A 22,245-nucleotide genomic window follows, 5' to 3' on the forward strand; every position below is an offset into this window, starting at 1 on the left:
CCTTTTTTACTCCATACACAAATACAGAGATCTTTTCGCACTTTATTTCCTACAGAAAATTGTCCATTTACTTGTATGATTTATGTGATCTCAGACGCCTTTATTTACACTGCTTTTAATGTACTTTTGACAGGAAAGAAACAATAGGAATTTCTAACAGCTCACCATCAGTAACCTCCAGCTGAGCCTTTGCTAAAATGCTTCCAGCAACCGTCAGTGCTTGACAAATGTAGTAGCCTGCATCAGACCTCTGGATGTTGGTAATGGTGAGGTCCCCGGTTGGTGACACAGAATATCTGCTGCTGGGCTGCAGAGGCTGGTTTGGGAAGAGTAGGTTCTGCAAAGACAATGCATCTCACATCAATTCAGAACACAAAAGCACCACTTTTCCTTCAGCTACAGAGACAATGATTTTTCCTTAAAAGTACTATAAATAATCGAGGACAAAAAGTAAGTGTGGTTCTGACTTTATGAACACATAGAGATGCTTTCCCTGCCTTGGGCAACTCACAGTTTAAATTAGAAACAGCCTTTTGACAGCTCACAGTGGTGTGTTCTGACTGGGGTATAGGCGAGGAGACATTTTCCAACAATCACACTTGAGTGATTTATATTTGTGACACATTCATCTTCATTCTGAATGCAATTGTAATAATATACTCAGCTATCAAACCAGAAGGACATCACACTACAGCAAACACTAGAAAACTAGCAGCAAGCATTGAATCCTGGAAACTGGAGGGAGCAGAGCACTATTGTTTGGCTATGAAAACATTCTGAGAAAAGGAGAAAGTAAGAGCATGGTACATAAGTAAAGCTGGGAGGAAGATAGAAGCATGTCATAGAGTAGGAGAAGCTGGCAGAGCATGAGAGTTTAAAGTAGAAGTAAAAGGAAATTAAAACTGTGATAAACCAAAGGAGAAATGCAGCATAGAGCCTGGAGGGCGAATAGAAAGGGTATTAATCTGATGTGGAAATCATCAGAGAGAAAAAAAAAAAAATCATGTAGGATAAGGTGTCAGTTAGCACAAAACAGGGAGATTAGTTTTTGCCTTTGGGCTGGATTGGAGAAAAGAGAGATGTCAATAATAATAACTGGAATGGCTCTAGTAGTCATTGCATATGATGAGGGACTGAATGAATCAATACTACAGACCCAAAAAGATTTTAGTGGTGAGAGCTGTGTTTTCAAGGAAAAAGTTATACCCTCTGGCACAGCTCTTGTGAATAAATAAGAACAGGAAAAGGAAGGCAATGTGAAGAGAAAGGTCAGCAGTGTTGCCCAATGAGACAGAAAGGAGAACAGCTTAAACAATAATTAAACAACAGTAATTCCAGTAAAATAGGGCCTGGACCTTATGTCAACTCAACAAGACTCTATGAAAAATACAATTGTTTGCATCAGAAATACACCAAAACACTGTTACCAGCTGTGATAAGCTTTCAGTCACTACTGCAGCTCTGTCTAGCTCTGCTGTGCTTTCTAATGATGACTCCCTACTAACTTTTAAGCTTGTCTGTATTGACAAAAAAAAAAAAAAAAAATCTAAAAGTGCAGAGTAGGGTATTAAATGAATTTTCTGCAGATATGTTTATTCTGAAGCAGACCTTGCTGGTTTACAAAAATTATTTGGAACTGATAGGCAACAAACTGCTTAAGAAACAAGTAAGAATTCAAATAAGAAACAAATCCTATTTTTAAGTGAAACTCATGCCTTTATCTCTATGGTTTTGGCAGTAAAAGGAAAGTCATATGCTTTAAATAAGATCCAACATTCCAAGTATTCTTATAATTGTATTAACCTACTGGGTTACTCAACACACTAGGCTTTTCTTTTACTGCCTTTCAATAGCAATGTTTAAGAAATTTATAACAGCAAATTTTTCCTCAAAAATCAATATTCACCCAGTAAACATAATAGGATAGGATAATGGGAACAAAAGGTGTTAAAATTCTGAAACAATTTGAGGTTACAGGATTAAATGGGTCTCAAATAATTGCCCTGTTTTCTGAACTGCCTTAAAACTTTCAGAATAACTTCTGCCTGGCACAGGATATCTACTGGATTATGAAAACTGTATTATATCTACTGGATTATGAAAACTTCAGTAAATATTATGAGAAAGAGGAGAAATTTGACATAGCTGATCTTGACTTCATTTATCACTCATTATGTGAAGTGTAAAAACAAGCTCAGTGCAAAAGACAGTGCAAGGATTAAGCTCCTAATTCTTAAGAGAAAAATAGTTGAGAACCCTCTTTGTCACTTCGTTAGAAAGAGGAATCAATCCTTGTTTGTATCTTCAGTATGGGCTTCTCTGTCCTGGAAAGGTACCATGTTCCAGTGAATAACCCAGGAGGAGTTCACCAGTCTCGTAACTCCTCCCTTCAAAGACCAGATAACTGTGAACTATAACTTGTCCTAAATTACAGTACAACCCCTTTTCAAATGCTTTTCACAATTTCACTGGTTTTAATTAGCTGTTGGGTCACTCATCTGGGCACAATGGTGGCATGCTGGGCTGCAAACAGAGGGACCAGAACCATCCCTGATATAGTACCACTGAATTTATCTCAAGGAAGGATTGAATCCACGGAGTCTAAAGGTTACACACACCCTGTCCTCGCACATGTCATCGGCAAGCGGCTGTTGGGTTCTGGGGAAAAGGCTACCAAGCACAAAGGACCAGCTGTTTATACACAGGCTGGCACAAAAAATTACTCAGGAGGGAACAGCTCCCCTCCCTTCCAACTGGTTGTGCTCAAAAACGCAGGATGGAGAAATGGATTCACAACCAAAAATGCCCTACAATTACTGGAGTGGGATAACATGACTATAGAACATTACTTTGAACACTGAAAGTGATGCTGCAAATAGGCCCCCTAAAAGCAGAAACAGCATTGTAGAGACAAGCAACAATTTATAGCTGGGAGGCAAAGGTGAAAAGTCCTGTAATTTGGCACAAAATCCACTCTCCATTGCTATGATGATATACACTATGTGGAAACTCACTCACTCTGTGGCATCTCACTGCAAAATATGGCAAGTTATACACTGAGATGGCAACCCCAACCTGTGTTGCTTCACTGATGATCAATTAAGATTAACATGAGAATGTTGTAAACTGCATTGAGCCATGTTTCAAGGTTTGATTATAAACCATGCAAGTATCAATTTTTATGTTGCATTTTTTTTGCTAAAAAAGACTATTCTAACCCTTAGGGATCTGGTTCTCAATATGGTAATTAATTTTCCAGGTTTGTAATTAAGCAGCTTCAACACTGTACAATCAGTAGGTAATAACATTCAATTAAAGACACAAGATGCATTTTCACCTTAAAATGTTTTTACCCTTGAAGTGATACCAATGGAAGAGGATAAAATAGTGTATTAACACTTTTCAATTACGCTAAATGACTTTAATCCTGAAAATGATGTCCTACTTTAATTAGAAGCTCTTCTCTTTATTACAGCATGATGGATGTCCACTTTATTAGATTCAAGTGTGACACTATAAGCTCACTTTACATAAACATTACCATGCTATTAAAATGCTCTACAAGGAAGGGGTTTGAAATGTTTGCTAGCACATCAGTACCTCCTACTTTAATTTCAATATGCTATTCTACCTTCCCCTTGGAAAAACTGTCACCTTAGTGAGACTCACAATACTGTGTTTTTCCAGGATGTGATCCTTGGAGGCTAGATCTAAATTTCTCTAAATATTATACTGAGAGATAAACACTGAAGGTTAAGCTTGCACTCAGACAATAAAATAATCACACCCATAAAGTAAGAGTTTTGTGACTTTGTAAGCCAACGAGACAGCAGAGCACAAAATGCTGTCAGCCTGATCCTGTCATTCTGGACCAGTTTTCTGATCTCCTGAGAGGATGAAGCAGAAGCAGGTGAGGCAGAGCAGGAGAGCTGCGGTTCAGCTCTTATTTCATGTTTTACCTCAGCTGGTACACACAATGCCTCCAGTAAAGAAATGTTGTGGCATCACATTCAGATACTGAGCTATAAAGTTAGTATGGGCTGATGGCAGCACCAATTGCTGCCTCACAGATTTTGCCTTCAAAGAGGATCAGGTAAATATTTCCAAACCAGATCTGGAAATTTCTTGAGATAATTTTACTGAAGAAAACATCTGTGTGTTCAAAACCTTTATTTGTATGCTCTATGAGAAAATGCCAATGCAAATCAGCTTGCTGGATATATTTTGCTTGATCATGTCTAGACAGGTTGTGAACTGTAATTACTGGCTCTGATTAGTTCAAAATTGAGTCATACCTTTTTTTATCTGCTGTTCCTGTCTCACCCACCTGTTTGTTGGGGGCTTCAGAACAAAAAGCCTTTAACATATATACTGTTTCCTTCTAGTCATCTATACAGTGCCTAGCACAGGTTTCAACAACTTAAATGGCCTTTGTATTCTTCAAAATATTAAAAAAAAAGTGACACAAATTTCAGTAGAGAATAGTGATAGTTTAAAAATACATCTTTCTGTGAAAGATGAAAAGACCCGTGAAAGATAATGTAAATAATTTTCCTTAAAATTAAACAATATAACTATTTAGAAAGACTTGAAAGACTTATAGGGTGCTTGCAACTTACCTGACTTCCTTCTTTTTGCCAGAAAACAGCTGGCTGGGGATTTCCTTTAGTTTCACAAGGAAAAGTCACAGTTCGACCCTGGGCTACAATCTGGTCTCGTGGTCTCACCACAAACTGTGGGGGAGCTACAAGGTAAGAAAAACCATGGTGTAAGTTTAGGGTATTTTGCAAGGGAGAGAAAGGGGATATTGAAGGAAAAAGACAACATTATGGAGATTTGTTTTATGTCAGAGGACATGACACCAGAAACACTCATTAGTATAGACAGAATTAATATTTAAACGGAAACAACAACAGTGACAGAGAGCAGCAATATATGTATGTGACATCCCCAGGTATTAAAAAAAATTAAAAAAGGAAAGAAACATTACAACCATACATGCTAGAGTCAATTCTGATGACATCAAATGCTAAAGAACAGGAGTCAGGTTTTTATATTGTCGAGTCTGGATGTATTCTACCTTTGCTCTGGGAAGGTATCAGCACCCTCAGATCCTCTCACACCTCACAGAGCTTGCTGTAGCTATAGTGTATTGCAAGGTGTGAATTAGGATAAACAGACTGCCTTTCTCAATCTGCCCCTCTGGACTTTTAAAAATGATTATGAAAGGAAAGGAAGGTCTGGATGACAGCAAAAGAACCCAAGTTCTACAGCTCCCTTACTCCTCTTAGAAGCAGTGTGGTCAAGTATGGTGTGGGGAAGACGACTAGCTGTAAAAAGAATAATTGCTAAAAGAACATGAGCCTGGTAAACCCAGGCTTCAGCTATTTTAAAGAGTTGAGAGAAACAAAAGTTGAAGAGTTGATGGGGAGAGGTGAGTGGTGAGTAAGAAGGAATAGATATTTCAGGAGGTAAGGAGGACACAAAGAAAAGGAAAAAGGAGACTGGAGCTAAAACAAGAAAGAAGAAGCAGGACTGGCTATGTTTTCAAGTCGCTGGCATTAACAGTGCTCAGTCATAGGGGACCAGGAAGCACAGTCAGAAGTGAACAATTTCTAAGAGAGGGGCATAGTTTGACTTGTCTGGAGGGTAATGGTGGAGAATAGAGTCAGTACTTGGGAAGTGAAGGTAGAGAAAAGGTGCTAATGAGTAGAAAGAGAATGGGGAAGAAGTGTTAGAGGATTTGAGATAAAAAACTTGAAATCAGTAACTATGTTGAGCATGATGTAGAAGTACAGCAAATGATTTTTCTATGTGGGACATGAAAACCCTCCACTGTTGGTTCATCACTGGAATTCACTGGGACTTGTAGTCTTTTGCTATTTTAAAAATGTAAGCAGCACCTCCAAATATTCTTATCAAAAGACTAGCTAACTTTTGGGGCAGGCTGAAGCAGGGAAAAAAAAGCACAAAAGAAACTCAAACCCCTCAACCCACCCTTGTTTTCTTCTATTCCACTACTGGTTTTGTGGGTGTGCAGAGGGATGGTTTAGGAATACTAAGCTTTCAGGTAAACAGAATTTAAGTGTTTTAGAAAACCGTATATTCAGCATTATAATTACAAACTATTTAATTAGGCATGAAGAGCAATCAAGACCCAGCTTCCGATTACACCTGCTGACAGCACAGACACCAACCTGCTAACTACATAGAAATGTGAGCAGACCTGATTCTCTTGAAACACACTTTGCAGTTATCTCATGAGGTACTTCCCAAGGCTTTACAGATCAGCAGGAGTCTAAAGAGCATCAGTTGAGTAGTGCTGGCACTCTTAAAACAAGAACTTAATAAACATGAATCACAATCAGTTTAGAAGGTAGAGGGTATTTCCTTCTGCCTCACACTCCTAAAGAGAGGTTTGGGCCTCTCTGGAGAGAAATGTCCACCTCTTCCTCCACTTTAGGAGGTGTTAATCTTATGAACAGGCAGGACTAAGGGTGAGGTGCCCTCTTGCTGCCTGTTTACAGCCATGTGTTTTGAGGTTTCTATAAGGTTGCTAAACATACCCTAGGAACTGAACTCATGCTACACCACTCCTCAAGTACTGCAGTGAGTTACCTGGATTTCCCTCACCTTATTTCACCCAGCATATCCACATGAAACCCCCACAGGTGCCAGGAAATACAGTGTGCTAATCAGTGCAGTGTTTGGCTGGCCCCAAGACCACAATCTTCCTATGGTGCCTAAAAACCTGGTGTCAGGAGACTATCCCATAGATCTATCCTAAGCAGGATGGATGGCTAAATTCACTTCTTAGGCTTGCTTGGTGCCCTGGGGACTGCACAGACAGTGCTCTCAGACAGCTCAACAGAAGCAAGAAGGGCATGGCATTTCCATGAGCCTGCCCTTCAAATCATGTAACAGAGTAAATGCAAGGGAGGCAAGTTTAAAGGTTCATGTGAAACTCTCACACACACAGATCTCTACTGTAAATCCATAATTCAGAGCTCTAAACAGATACCACACAACTGAATTTATCACTGTAGCAGACCTTCCAAGGATCAAATTAAGGTAATTTGGTAGTCAAGGAACAATGAAATGAGAAAAAAACACACCCTGGTTTCTACCTAGTTTCCAGTTTTTGATCTGTCCCTAGTTTTCAACATCTCTCACTTTCCTAAGGGGAGAAAAAAAAAAGTTCCTTTTCTTTTTTTTTTTTCCTCAATCAGACAAAGAAAATAAATCTGTAGCTCTGACATGGACTGACCCTGCTGCTCTCTTCTCTCCCTGCCACACACCAAGTCCTCTCCACCATTTGACCATACTACATGAGCAGATATTTGGCCTCACAGTTACTAGGTCAGGCTTTCTAAAGACTTCAGCAAATAATCACATATAGTTATGCAACAATATCTTTTCTAGCTTTGCTCTGCAGCCCTGATTACTAGAAATTCACTATAAAAATAAATGAATCAGAGCTTTTACTCACATTAAATAGAGCACAAAACCAGTTTCTTCAGCCAAACTATTTAGCACCATAATTTTAAAGGACATGAAAAACATTATTTTTGAAAACTAAATTTTTTCATGAATTTTTTAAAAATTTATTCAAATATTAAGTTATGTAATGAAGGAAATATTCATTTTGTCATAGTTTGTTGTCATATTCATCTATAGCTCTGTTTACAGACAGCCTCTGATAAAAATTCCATTGTTTACAGCATTTAAAGACTGTTTTCACCATATCAGTTTTATCTGTCTATTTCCAGTTGAATTTGAAAACTGAAAGCAACAGTTAATTATTGCAGGAGTAATTCTTGGCCAAATGTAACTACTCAAATACTGTGACTGTCATTATCCCCAGAGAATGCAGCATGACCCTGCTCAAAGACAGCAAGGCTTCTTTGACAGAATAAGCACTTGGGTTCTTCAGTTTTCCTAAAAAGAGAGCTCATTGTGTTCACATATGGATGCTGTTTATAAATACAGAGAAATATTATTAGTTCCATTCTGCAGAAAGGTTAAGTGAGATCATGACTTTCTCAATGCATGGCTTCAGTGCAACACTGGGCAAAATTTATTCAAGCCATTATTGCTGCTGTCAAAGTAGGTGAATTTCTAAAACATTCTGAAAACATACAGTTAGAGAAGTAACAGCAGGCTGGATATGCTTCAGCTGTTAAAATTATGTGGTACTTCAATGATTATTTCAAGCTAAACATTAAGATTCATTAGAAGGATCTGTTGAAAAAACTTATGAAGCAGCAAACTGTTGTGCCTATTAGACTATTACTTTCTACTATTTCAGATGTAACATAAACTGGATTGGAAGAAGCAGAGTGGAAAACCTCTTGCTTAACTGACATCTGAAAGTCAAAGACAGTGGCTCTAAAATGAAATATATTGCTTGGATTCTAGCAGACTAGCCAAAAATATGGGAAAAAAAAAAAAAGAACAATTAAGATTACAAACCCAATATACTTCTATTGAAACTTCCTTTCCTTTTTTTTTTTTTGAGAAATTTAAATAGTACACAGTAAATTAGATTTGATTTTTGGCAAATTATGCTTTGATACTGCATTCAGCAAGCGCTGGCTTCAATCAATGTCACACTAGAGCTCTGTTATGCTAATAGATGATATGGAAATGAGATGGTTGAACATGAATAGAAAGCACAGGCCATGTACAAGGGGGCTTTGAGATGAGGGGATGGGGGGACCCTAAGGTTAATCACATCATGTTCAGAACTGTTTTTACAGCACAGAACAGTATTCAACTGCAGGAACTAAAATGGAGATAGAAAAGCATGAGCAGTAGTGAGAATTAGTTATGTTGTTCAAAATTGGAAGAGTGCATTCTGTTGCACTCTTTTAGAATGTTGGTGGTTTATGCATGACTGAATGAATATTTTATGCTGTTAATAAATGTATATGAAGGTAGCCCCTGCTCTGATGTTAAAAAGCTTTAAAAAATACCAAAAAAATTGCTGCATATTATTTCAAAGGGATTTCTCAACTCTACTCCAATCTTAATAGTTAGCAGAATCTCTAATCTGATAGGATGGATTTCATGCATTTTTTTCTTAGCACTGCTGCTGAATACTAAAGGTTACACTGAGTCAACAGCAGCTGATAAAGCTGCTGATGCAGAAAAGCTTGACTGAGACAGAAAGTTCATCCCTTGTAGGTGAACTCTGGTCATCTGATAAGAAATGTGGCAGAAGACTCAGAAGGGGAGGGGAAATTTAATATATAAAAATGTGAATTCATAGCAAAAAAATACATTGATCTCATATCAGGTACTAGCAACATTTTTTTTTCCAATGACAGTTTTCACAACTGACATTGTGATTTGGAGTTGACATGGAATTCAATGATTCTACAGGAATTTTATTATCATAACTTGCTCACAATACCTTCCCCAGACCAAATGCCCTTGGGTTCATATATTATATTGGTGATTTTAACTAAAAGTAGATATTGTAGCAAGTTTTTTTTCTTATATTTCTACTGCAAGAGACAGGATCAATATGAAGACAAATTGTAGGAAGTTCAACAAGGCCAAGTGCTGGGACCTGTACTTAACTCACAACAACCCCAGGCAGTGCTAAAGGCTTAGGGAAGAGTAGCTGGAAATCCTCCTAGTAGGAAAAGACCTGGGAGTGCTGGTTGACAGTGACAGAACAGGAGATAGCTGTGCCCAGGTGGCCAAGAAGGCCACTGGCACCTGGCCTGGATCAGCAGTGGTGTGGCAGCAGGATCAGGGCAGAGATTGTCCCGTGCTGGGCACTGGTGAGGCCACACCTCAATCCTGTGTTCAGTTTTGGGCTCCTCACTGCAAGAAGGACATTGAGGGGCTGGAGTGTGTCCAGAGAAGGGCAATGGAGCTGGGGTAGGGTCTGGAGCACAAGTCTGGTGAGGAGCAGCTGAGGGAAGTGGAGGTGTTTAGCCTGGAGAAAAGGAGGCTTGGGGAGATCTTGTTCTCTACAGCTCCCTGGCAGGAGGAGTAGCCATGTGGTCTCTTTTCCCAGGTAACAAATGATAGGCCTAGAGGAAATGGCCTCCAGTCGTGCTAGAGGAGGTTTAGATTGGATTTTAGGAAAAATTTCTTCACCAAAAAGACTTTCAAGCAGGCTGTCCAGGGAGGTGGTGGAATCACTATCCCTGGAAGCATTTAAAAGATCTTGAAGGTCTTTTGAAACTGAAACAATTCTATGATTCTACCAGGGAATATGAGAATTTATTCAAACCTCACTAAAGCTGGTAGAAATTCTCCTTTTGGCTTATGTGGACTTTGGATCAAATCCATTGGAAAAAATAAGTATTACAGGAAATGAATGACAGCAACAAATTTCAAGGGCTTAAATTACAGATGTGACAACCTTTAATTACAACTAATTTCAATTGATAGTGAACTGCACATGAAATTCATCATGGAGATTACTTAGGCAAGCTAAAGTGATAAAGATGAGGGCTTCATTTTAAACTGGAATTGTTTATCATCCATCAATATATTCCTGTGACTGGTTCAAATGGGGCAAGGGGAAAGATGCCGACTTGTAAATATTCTAAGCAAAATTCAGATAATGATAGGGGAAAAGGCTCTGAGGAAGAAGTAGAAACACATGAGCTAGTAAAGTATCAAGATTCTCTAATACTCATTTCTGCTTCCAGCAGGGAAGAGACAGCAGGCAAACCTAGGATTTCTACCTACATTATTTTTCAGCATTGTACATTTGCAGCAATCAATTAATTTCATTTGAACTATCAAGGTTACACCTGGTACAATTCTCAGCCACTCTGTCTGCAGCTAAGAGAGTCAGCTGGCTGACAAGATCATGTTGCCTTCCCCAAACTGCTTTTTTACTTTGGAATACCCATCAAATCTTATTTTGCAAATACTTGGAGCTGGTATCTCAGTGCTCCTCTCAAATCCTTACTGCAGTGACAATATTCATGTGGCACTCTCAGCTGCCTTTGATACACATGGATATTTTAAGAGATCGAACTCAATTCCACTCTTACAAGTACAAATCAAGACTTGCCTTTAAGACATTTACACAGAGGACAGGAGAAGCCTACAGAGCTCCATCTAAAATAATATGTATTTTCAAAAGGGAGGTAACCCTTGACACCATCTATGGAATAGAACTACTTATCTGTAGGATTGCTTTTCTGGTTCCTGGCATCAGCTAAGACAATTGAAGACTGTACAGGAACTCTTTAAAGAAAAAAATTGATCCTCTAGCTTCCTGTGTCATTGGCTAAATTTGTCTGGCAGATACTGGAATTTTAGATGGTTTTAATACAAGCACAAAATAACATTGTAAGATCCTATTTATACACTTTGTAACCATGTTTAGCATGAGCTGTCAAGAAATGCAGATACGAAAGTCTAGAAATTTTAAAAATCTTTTGCAAGGACACTATTGCTGATGGAGTAAATAGAGGAAAACAACATAGGTTCAGCCTCAAACTCTAGAAACCTGGGCTGATTCAGCAGTTCTTCCCTCAAAAGTTCAGATCATCTTAATGGGTACTGAAAGTGATGTGTGGTTGTTAGAACACAAAGTTATTAGTGCATTATCAGCTGTGACTAATGATAAATCAAGGGTGTAGCCTCTGACACAGGAGCCATTACAGAAGACAGAGAGGATGACAGCTTAGGCCTATTACTAAATCAGATCTTTCTTATCAAGGATAAACTAATGGAAGCTAAGGATAATAATTCTCTTTAAAGAGAAAAGATATCTCAATCTTATGGTGTGCTCCAATGATTAGGTGTGCTCACACACAGGGAAGGCAGTAACTTTTTAGCACACGAGTTACAACTGAGTTACCTGGAAAATGAGTCTCCTCTCTTATTCTGCCATTCCCTAGGCTGAATGAGAGCAGTAGCCTTTGAAACAGATGCATAAATCTCATTTGGTAGATGATTTTTGTTTTGGTCTGTTTGGGTTTTTTTTTAACTATATCTTCTTTCTTGTCCATTTATAGTGTTCTCTGTTTTCCATGATTTCTTCTTCAGGAGAACAGTTCTGGCACAAAAATGAAGACTGGGTAGATTGTGGGGATAACAAGAGATTTATGAAGCTCTTTGCTACACCCATTAAATTAATTTAAAACCACATGTGTGGAGGGGGCGTTTGGTTTGGAGTCTTGTGGAAAGCAGCTTCCCATAACCTAGGGAAGCATGGATAATCCATGGCTTGGGTACCACTTTTAACACTGACACTGCTTCAAAACTAGTTCTCATGTGTCCTGCAACAACAAGTCAAATACACAAAGGCAGAAGCACATGGCACAAGTGGGGAGAACTTTTGGCAGGTTGAAGGAGAGGAAACACTGAGGAAGAAGAATCAGAGCAAGAGAGAGGGAGCAGAGGGAATTATTACCAGGACCAGGTCTCCTGTAAGTGTCCTTCACACTGCTGCTGTCTCATGGAAACTGAGAAATTCCTTTTGTTTTGGTTTGTTGCTGTTTTCAGATGAACCATGTGTAAACACAGCATTATGAAAAGAGCACACTTTGATCATTTGAGGATGCTAACCCTTCTTTCATACTAATTGTTCTAATTTTCAATTTAAATTCAGGTTCTGAATTTCGCATATAACAAGATTTTTATCCTTCAGTTGCTCTGAAACACTGAAGCAGATAATCTCTTAAAGCATGGAAGCATAAACATTTTTTCCTTCTTTGCAAGAGGTGAAAGAAGTCTAGAGAATCAATAAATAAAAACTGCTAGCTGTCCTAAATATTTTGATACACAGAATCTCTCTTTTATCCCTGGATGACCTGAAAGAATGAAGTGGGATAAATCTGCATGGAGGAAAAAAAGATTTGTTCTTCATTCTTCCCTAGGACTAATGTCAATAAAAAAACACACTGAGAATAACTACTAAAAAAAATTCAACTCTGCCTCCTACATAGCCAAAAAGAAAGGCATCTACTTTCCACTCCCCCATCCCATTTTCCAGTGCTCTGACTTCAGCAGCGGCACTTTTCCTGGGTTCCTTCTCCTCTTTGTTTTACTGTGCATTTAAATATTTAGTTTAAATATCAGTCTTAATTTCATCCTAGCATTAGACTGTAGCCTATTCTCATTTAGTTATACATCTCTATTTTATTATACCTTGTTCAATCACCTCTTTTAAGCAGCCCTGGAATTTTACAGATGCTGCTGAAAAATCCCATCTAGAAAGTTTTTTCATTTAGTTTTGGTGCACAAAAAGAAAGGGAGCATTGGTTCTGTCTGCCCAATAACTCCCATTACTCAGGACTTTCTCTACTTTAAACAATGCTTTGTAATTTTTTGCCTTTCCCCAAGTGCCTGAGATTCAAGGTTTACCTTTTGCTCAGATCACATAGAAAAGATGTGCTCTTCTAGAATCTTAGCACTTTAGCCTGCTTGATTATGCAAACTATACCCTTAGGGGATGGCTTGTGCTGCTCTTACTTTATGTGAGTTTACCAAACAAAACAAATTATGCCAACAAAAAGACATGTAATATGCCTTGATTCCTCTTTTCAGGGGAGATAGCAGGATGGTTTGTTGACAATATGTTTAAAAAGCAGTCCTTTCTGATAGAGTAGAATTTCATCAAAATAATGAATGCAATCTGGTTAGCTCCTTCAAAGAGACATGAATTCACATGCTGCAGAGAAGGGCTAAGGAGATGATGAGAAGGGTAAAGGGGCCAGATAGGCTCAAAGGCTACATCTATAGTGAGAAAGGTGACAAATTCCTGGTTTGTTTACCCTTGAGAATAAAGAAGGCTGAGAGGAGATACTCTACTCAGTTTGGGACACTGTTAAATGGAGAAAAAGGAGAGAGGAACAAAATATGATTATTTATTCTGACTGACAATGTTAACATTCAAGGAATAGGACAAACAGTAGTTTTGCTGTTGAGTAACACTGAGATCACATCCAAGCTGTAAATTGGCTGGCAGCAATAAGAGCAAAGAAAGTAAAGGGAAAAATGAATAGATTAATGTATTGATTTCCACCTTCCTCTTGGAGGAAAGGTAACCAATTACTCCTTTTACTGAAAAGAAGGGAAAAGCTTGGGAAGAGCAACAAATCAACAGGCTTTTTTTATACACTAATCTTCAAAAACTTATGGATATACTCAGAACTCAGAAGCTAAAGAAATAGGAAAACAATTCCCACTGATTTGAGCATGCTTTGAAAAACTTTGAAAGTTAAAAAATAAAAGTTATGCATTAAACTTGAAACTTCCCCAAGCTAGAGCTCAGCAATTAAAAGAAAATTAAAATAATGGGACTCTTGATCACTTCCTGTACTTCCTTTGCACTGCGGGAAAAGTAGAAATGCTAAGGACTTCAAGATTTTTAAAGTGGCATTTACAGGCTACAAAAAATTCTAACAAGTCAGCTCCATATTTTAATTTTTTACTGGTATACAAAGCAATCAGAATTTCATTCTACAGCAACCTTTTATCTTTAAATCTGAAGAATTTCTGACTTATTAAAAAATAATGATGTCTTACTCTTTCATTTAAGAAGTCCAAAAAGCCCAATGTCCAGTGTTATCCTTACCCTCTCCTGAAAATTTCTGTTAGTGGTACCAGACAGGCAAGATAGCACATTTTGATATAAATTTGAGATTTCTGTCACTGAAAGATGGCATTGTAGCACCAAGCACCATCTTATCTCTCTCATCACACATTGATCCACATTACTGATATTTTATAAATCCTCAGTGTCTCAAGTGAAAGTAATATGTTAATGTATGTAATAAAAACAAAGGCATTCACTGTATAGAGACTTCCCTTGCAAGAGTCAGAATAAAGAAGAATAAAGAGAATTCTTTCTCACTTACCAATCTGAACCATCTGAGCAATATCACAAAACCTAATACAACTTTCTGTAAAATACATCCCTTTCTATTGTTTTTCATGCTGCACCACTCTTAACAGACCATTAAGTCATGCCAGGCTGATTTATGTAATGAAAACTTCCCAGTGCAGATTGAAATGCATCATACAGTCATATTGCACTTAAATGCCAATAGACTGCATTTAACTAACAGGAAATTTGGGAAATTCATGGCAGGTATGTTAGCTGTCTCTTCACTATCATGACAGAGAAGTTCAGTTTTTGTACTTGGTCTCCCTTTAGTCCCTTAGCTAAGTTCAAGTACCTCACTTCGATCCTGGTGGCAAAAGTATCCAGGTATATGCTGCAAGTCTTTTCTTTTCGGAAGATGAGCCACAGCACATGACAAAAAACTAAGTAATCTTGACTTACTGCAAAGCAACTGACATGGAAAGAACTCTATTTTCACTGGATTTGAAAACTGAGTAGTACTCTGTCATCTGAATGACTTTTGTTTCATTAATAAAGAAGTAACTGGGACATCAGAGAGATCTTCATAGATATTCCATTTGAAGGTACTCCATCTCAAAGCAGTACAGCAACTGCATTTGAAAAGAGGGTCAGCGTTACTGAAACTTTTGGGCTCTTCCCAAGTATTGTGCTTCTTTCAGCAGCTATGCTCCTGCCCAAGTGCCATATGAAATACAGCAGAATGCAAAAATGAGAAAATTCTAACTTGCTCATCTGGAAAATCTACCTAATCAGTGAAATAACTATAGAAATGGTCTAAATAGGGATAAATATCTTGTTTCCTAAACCCATCTGTTGTAAATCCTGTCAGAAATCTTTTCAAAAGGTTATAAATAATCTATTTTAGAAACAGGCAGCACATTTATTCCTAGCAGCAAATTCAAACATGATGAGTAATCTGGCACAGAGCTTTTAAATTCACCAGCTGCCACCCACCTCAGGCAGCATCATACCTCATTTTATCTGTGTATTATGAACCATTTGTTAATCAATGCTTGAACCCAAGATAGTCATTGGTAATCCCACTCCTGAATTTTCCACTCAAGCTGAAATTAAAATAAAAATATCACACCTAACAGAGTACAAATATTTGAAACAGGCAAAAACTGACTAGAAAACAAAAATTATTCTGTTTGCAAAAAGAAATACAAATCTAAATCATTAAAAATATATTTCTCTACTCTTCATTGGAAAAAAAATGTTTGGTCTTGTTTAAAACCTAATAAAGGCAAAACATGTCTGCTTTGAAATGGAGACAGTGATGGAAGATAGAAGTATCTAGATAATTCTCTGGTGTCATCAAAAAATGTAAACTTTGAAGTATTCCCCTGCATTTTAACATATACATAATATACAAATATACATCTGTTAAAATGTCATCTTTCTAGAAAGCTGTGAGCTAATTACACGAAGTAAGGTTTTCTTTAGCTTCCTTTAGGTAAGGAGAGGTATTTTTTCTTTGCATTCCAGTTAAATTCCTGAACAAAAAAAAAAAAGCTACAAGATTTGACTCCCTGAGCTCGCTAAATGACAATTTTAACAGAAGACTACTTGGGTTTCTTGGTGGAGAGGGAAGTTACTTTGGTTTGACCTTAAATTTCCAAAAAACCAGGATGGGTAGCCGCCTTCTTTGCATATTCTTGAATGAAACAGAGCAGTGAACTGCACAAATTAATTTTATTTCAGGTACTTATGCAACAAACCCAATACAGGTACACACAATCACTGTCACAGGCACAGGATGAGATTAAAGCGATTGACTCTGATCTGCTAGTACACAGCAATCCCCACATACACTTGTATGGGAGTTCTATGTCAAACATCTTCAGGGTTAGACTTATTTACTCAACAGTCCTTTCATAAGTCACAAATATAATCACTAAGTTAAATAATTTGATAAGGACCATATGCCCTTATATTAATTATTTCAAGATAACCATTCTAATTTCAGTTTCCTAAATACATTCTGTAAAAGAATAAATTCTTTGTCACAGTTGTTCTCTTTCAACAAAATAAAATAGCCTAGGGAGGGAAAATGTGTAATTGACCATTACACGATCATACAATCATATACCTGGACATAAAGTAACTTGAGACCAAGACCTGCTATATAAGCTTTGGAGATGGAATCAGGGATGACTTAATGGCCTGAAAATTTTTTAAAAAGAATCAGTACTGTGAAATGAGACACTATCAACACTGCTGAAACCTATAATTTTCTTGTGAATCTCCAGTCATTTATTTTATGTAGTTTTCACAGAGCTTGAAACAGTCTCCGCTTTATATTTTTTTTTCCTTGCCTGTCTTTTAAGAGTCAGCAAAGTAAAAAAAAAAAGTACTGCTTGCTCTACAAGCAAAATACTTTTAATATTGTGGCATTTCTTAGTAAATGAAGAAGCACTCTAAATTCACGTCACATTTGCTAAGCACAGTAAAATTTTCTCCTGAGTTTACTGCAGTTTTACACTTCTGCAACTCCTGGGAAAGAATTCCTTGAGAATGAGCCCATTGCCAAATACAGTAGTGATTTGGGTTTAAAGCTTGCTATCAAAATCCCAAATGGAGAAGGGTAAATTTCTATTCTGCACAGGGAATTCTCCAGGTGTGGATAAGCCATGCTGTGACTGTGAAGGTATTTGGCTTGGTTCCATGGATGTAAGTTCATAAGATGGGATCACCCTAGTTCTGGAAACAGAGGCCTAACCTGGATTTTATCTTTAAATTACTCCAGTCTTTCTTCCTCCAAACTTAGAACAGTAAAGAGCTGAGATGAATTGAACTCAAAAACTTTAGTCAAATACATATCTAACAAAAGTAAATAGAGACCAAACCCCTCATCAATCTCCATAAACACCAGTACTGACTTTTTACACTAATTAAAAAAAAAAAATCAGAGTTACCATATTATTATTCTAAAAGATACATTTAAATACAAACTACAAATATCAGAGGAGCAATGCAGCTCATTAAACTAAATCCATGTAGGCACAGAGTAAATATTCATGAAAGAAAATTGAATCATACATTTGGAATACTTCTGAAGACCAGAAGTGAATTTCAGCTACTGACAGTTGCAAATTTTCCATTATCCTCAGTAAGATTTTTATGCATTTACAGAATTTTGAAGGCACAGGAAATAATACAATTTTCAGCGTGGGGACTTAAAACCTAGAGGTTGTCTTCCTCACGACCTGTTATTCAAAACAGCCTGAATCTTATACAGTGCACTCCAAACTGCACTGCAAGATGACCCAAGGGCAGAAACAAGTGATGAAGTTCCTCAGCAAGCACAGAAATCTACTCCATCCCCTTTTCAATTTCAGGACTTCTTCATTTCAGAACTCTTAGAATGATACGATACAAGAAAGACAGGACATGCAAAGCCTGCGCTTTTATTGCTGTGTAGGAAAAGCAGGATGAGCTGATTGTATAGGGCTTGGGAGAAGCTCACCAAAGTCAACACAATCCTTTCTGTTGATCTAAGTGGCTTTTACACCAGGCCCAAAACCAGACCAGTAAAAGCATCTAAATGAGTGACTGGGGCTCGGTACTGGCACACCCACCCCGTTTCACCGACCGGTACTTGTTGGTGGTTTGGCAAACGTGCTCGTACACGACACAGTAGGAAATACAACGTTTGGAAATAGCACTTTGGCAGACAAAACCACTTGCCTGGTGTTAGACAGGTACAACTATAAAGCGCTGGCTGCTTATTCCAGCCAGTGAAATGCTGTTGCAAATGAAAGATGAAGCATTGCATGAAGCCATGCTAAAATGGATAGAAGGATGGTTACTTACCAACGGGGCGAGCTGTTGACATTACAATGGTGTAGTGAGAACATAAAAAGGAAATTTAAAAAAGAAAAGAATATCTGTCAGAATGCATGACGTGTAATGTTACTTTCCACTATGGATACTACCATGATTGCTAACCCCTCAAATGGCAGCCTAAGTCAGATGTTCACTGCTGTTATTGTGCCACTATCATCCCATTTACTTGAGCATAGCATCTGAACAAGCTGACTGGAACCATTCTCTGAGAAACATTTTTATTATCTTCGCATGCCATCATCAAGTATCATTGTTAATGCCTGATAAAAGAAAAATTGCATTGCATTAGCACAAACTTTTAGATCCCAATGAACACATCAATTTAAGTCTCACACTGCCTAATGTCATACAAGGCATTTACTTTCTGAGTCAAATACCAAATGAATTTTAAGCATGACCAGTCAGTACAGCAGTAAGGGCTACAGAAAGCCCAGGACAGTTTTTCTCATTCAATAATGGGCATGAAAGCTTACAGCACAGTGCTTTTTCATCACTGACAGTGCTGATGAAAATATAACAAATGGGCTGAAATAGCCACAGGGACTTCAACCCAGAACTTCCCAAATCACTGCTTAGGTAACTTCTACTTCCTAAAAAAATTGCTGTTAAATGATTGACAGGTTAATACTGTTTCAGGCTGATACAGAGATTGAAAGTTGCTGCTGCAACAAGTGATTTCTTGGTTATAGAACAGCCCTTCATTATACTTGTGCTGGGGAAGAGAGCTGTCAGTCCCTCTGCTAATAAAATATAGACATCTCTTTCAGAAGAGCTGAAAATTTGGACTTAAAGTTGACTCCAGGTTGCATCTGTGTAGGCCAAGCTTCCCTTATTTTATCAGGAGCAATAATTGCACATTTCTGAGCAATGGCACAATTTTTTTTTTAAGAAGATTACCAGCCCTGTGTGCTTATGGGCAGGCTAGGGTCAAATGTAAGACATGCAAATTCTGAGGTAACAGAGCTTGTGAGGGCCTTCTTAGTTCTCAAACTTTCCATGGCTCTGTCCCCATTTCATTTAACTACGTCTAGTCTGCTGCCATTCTCACCCATCATCTGTTGGAGCACTTCTTGGCTTCCAGAATTAGGGACATATTCCTTCTTCTGCAGAAAGATGTGGTGTAAGAGTGATACACATCTTTCCAAGAGAGAACATGGAGTCTGAGCCACAACTCTGATTCTGCTGTTGTTTGTGACAGTGTAATGCAACTTTCCTGACTGCATCCCCATCCTCTCTGGTTTAGGAAGATGGAGCAGTGAATGAGGGAGCTAAGGATTACATGGTTGTTGTCAGGTGTGCAGGTGTCATGGAACTACATGACACCTGTACGGTCCAAGACAAGCTCAAAGTAAATTTTGAAACGCTAAGTGGTTTTGCTCCTTAACATGACATGTTAAAACCAGTGTCAGACAACACTGTTAATTAAGAATTCAGAATTAAAGTTTTCTTTAATTAAGAAGTCCATTGTTCATCATCCCCTTAAAGTCAATGGGAGATTTCCCAGTCTTATGATTTCACAAAACTCTGAGTAATAGCTTTGTTACTCTGAATTTCTTGGTTTTTCTCATTTTCTGTCATACCCTGAACGTATAGTATGTTTCTAATATCATGGCTTCCTTTGTATTGAATAAACATTATGTATTTGACTGTAAATGACAAACCCAAGGGGAAAAATACACAAGATAATGAAAACATGCTTTTACTGAGAGAAAATCGATTAAATTACACATTTCCTTGAGTTTTTTTTCCTTTAATTTCATTGGGTTCAAGCTCCAGTGATTTCAAAGCTTTTTTTTTTTGCTGGGTTCTAGCTATTGTTTACATTAAAAGTCAGGGTAGCATATCCAAAAGGCTTGCTCCAGTAATGTGCACAGTAGACACAGTTCTAGGAGTGTTTAAAGGCCAGGGAATTGGTACCAGAATTACTGGACACTCTGATCCTGCCTGTGACAAAGGAACAGAGTGAGACCGTTTCTGGGAATTGGCAGTGGTGACTAACTTTCCCATATTATAAAAGGGAAGAACAATCTCTTTCACACCTATTTCTTCAACTTAAAATGGGAAGAGCCATATTGTCACTTACAGTCTAAAGTGACCACTGAGGTAATACGTCAACAGATTATCACAATGCTGTCTTTTCTTTGTTACATACTAACACCTCTCCCCCTACAAAGCCACTCAGTGGCTTTTTTTCCCCCTTTGAATTCAGCAAATTAAACTGAACTGTGTCCATGCATTAAATGGATGGAAATGGAAGCTGGCCTCTTGGGTCAGTTGACCCCAGTTCTAATAAAGCAATCCATTGAGACTTTGAACATTTGATTTAATGTGTATGAAAAAAGGAGGACAGATAAAGCTAAAAATGTTTTTATTAACCTTTCACAGCTCTACTGAAAACTGTCAGCATGCACCACTAAACTGTGAAATAGTGTCTGCCTGATATCCATTGTGCCAAATTGCTGCTTATCTTTTGGAATGAAGTAATAACTATTATATTCTATTTACTCAAATAGAAATATTAGCTTACAAACTTTTTCTCTCCCCATAATATTTAGTATGTCTATACGTACTGTCACGAAAGATATTTTGGCAACTCATTATTTCACTAGCCTTAAAACCTCCTTACCAAATCAAAGAGCAGCACATAAACAGTGAGTGGATACTAGAGACCACAAATGTTTTAGGAGAGAATAATTAGTCTTCACCTTGTAATACTTTAAAAATTTAATTAGGATTTTCTCTTTCCTTTGGCTGTGGTTTATTTTTTGGATAAAGGGTAGTAGTAGAGAGCTTAATTATGGCAGAGCTAATCCCATAATAATATTATCTGTATTATGTTTGTCATTAATAAATATAGTTACCCGACTCGTTATACTTCTTAGAGAAAGAAACGTGACTAACAGCCTAAACTGATGGCTCACATATTCATGTCTATGCCCACGGTTATGTAGTGCTTGCTTATGCATATATGCATCTGCTCTTCAATAAAAACACATTGGGACAGAACTTTAACTGCAGGGGGATCTTATCCCACTGAAATCAATTAAAATTTCGCATGAGATATCAACAGGACCAGGATTTCACCTGTGCTGTAAATCAGTGCGGCAGCCACCATGGCAAAGGGTGTGTGGAACCCAAAGAAGGGCAGGGAAGGATGGGGCCCATCCCAGCAGAAAGCAATTATCCGTGTAGGACACGGGCCCTGCCTCTGCAGGAGCACTCACCTCGCACGGTGAGCGTAGCAGAGGCTTCCACTTTCCCAACTCGATTCTCGGCAATGCAGGTGTAGGTTCCTTCATCCATGCTCATGGCTTTCTTAATGCGCAGGGTGTAGTCGTCTTTGATGTCATACCTGTGTCACAGCAAAAGAGTGAAAACTCTTTTTGTGGGCAGCAGAAATGGACAGAAGCTATCACCTGGAAAACGCCAGTCTGAATCTATTTTGGAGCCAACTTTGGAAGATAAATTATTATCCAGCATTAGATAATTCCATGAAGCATTAATCTCCATGACAGTTTTATTGCACTCTGCATTAGTTAGAAACT

At 38.0% G+C, this 22,245-nt stretch overlaps 1 protein-coding gene across 21 annotated transcripts in view; it reads right to left on the bottom strand.

Annotated features, from left to right (window-relative positions):
• Positions 1-22,245, bottom strand: part of ROBO2 (roundabout guidance receptor 2) — a 1,029,216-nt gene that overhangs the window by 99,453 nt on the left and 907,518 nt on the right. For 16 of the 21 annotated variants that reach the window (XM_068180595.1, XM_068180605.1, XM_068180593.1 and 13 more), the window contains 4 exons: positions 21,925-22,052; positions 18,668-18,679; positions 4,620-4,744; positions 166-337 (listed from right to left, as the gene is read on the bottom strand). In XM_068180595.1, coding sequence (XP_068036696.1) covers positions 166-337; positions 4,620-4,744; positions 18,668-18,679; positions 21,925-22,052 — 437 coding nt within the window. The remainder of the gene's footprint in view (positions 1-165; positions 338-4,619; positions 4,745-18,667; positions 18,680-21,924; positions 22,053-22,245) is intronic. The other 5 variants (XM_068180594.1, XM_068180612.1, XM_068180603.1 and 2 more) reach the window with 1 other exon arrangement.

This window comes from Anomalospiza imberbis, chromosome 2 (genome assembly GCF_031753505.1).
Source record: "Anomalospiza imberbis isolate Cuckoo-Finch-1a 21T00152 chromosome 2, ASM3175350v1, whole genome shotgun sequence".
Classification (NCBI taxonomy): Eukaryota; Metazoa; Chordata; class Aves; order Passeriformes; family Viduidae; genus Anomalospiza; species Anomalospiza imberbis.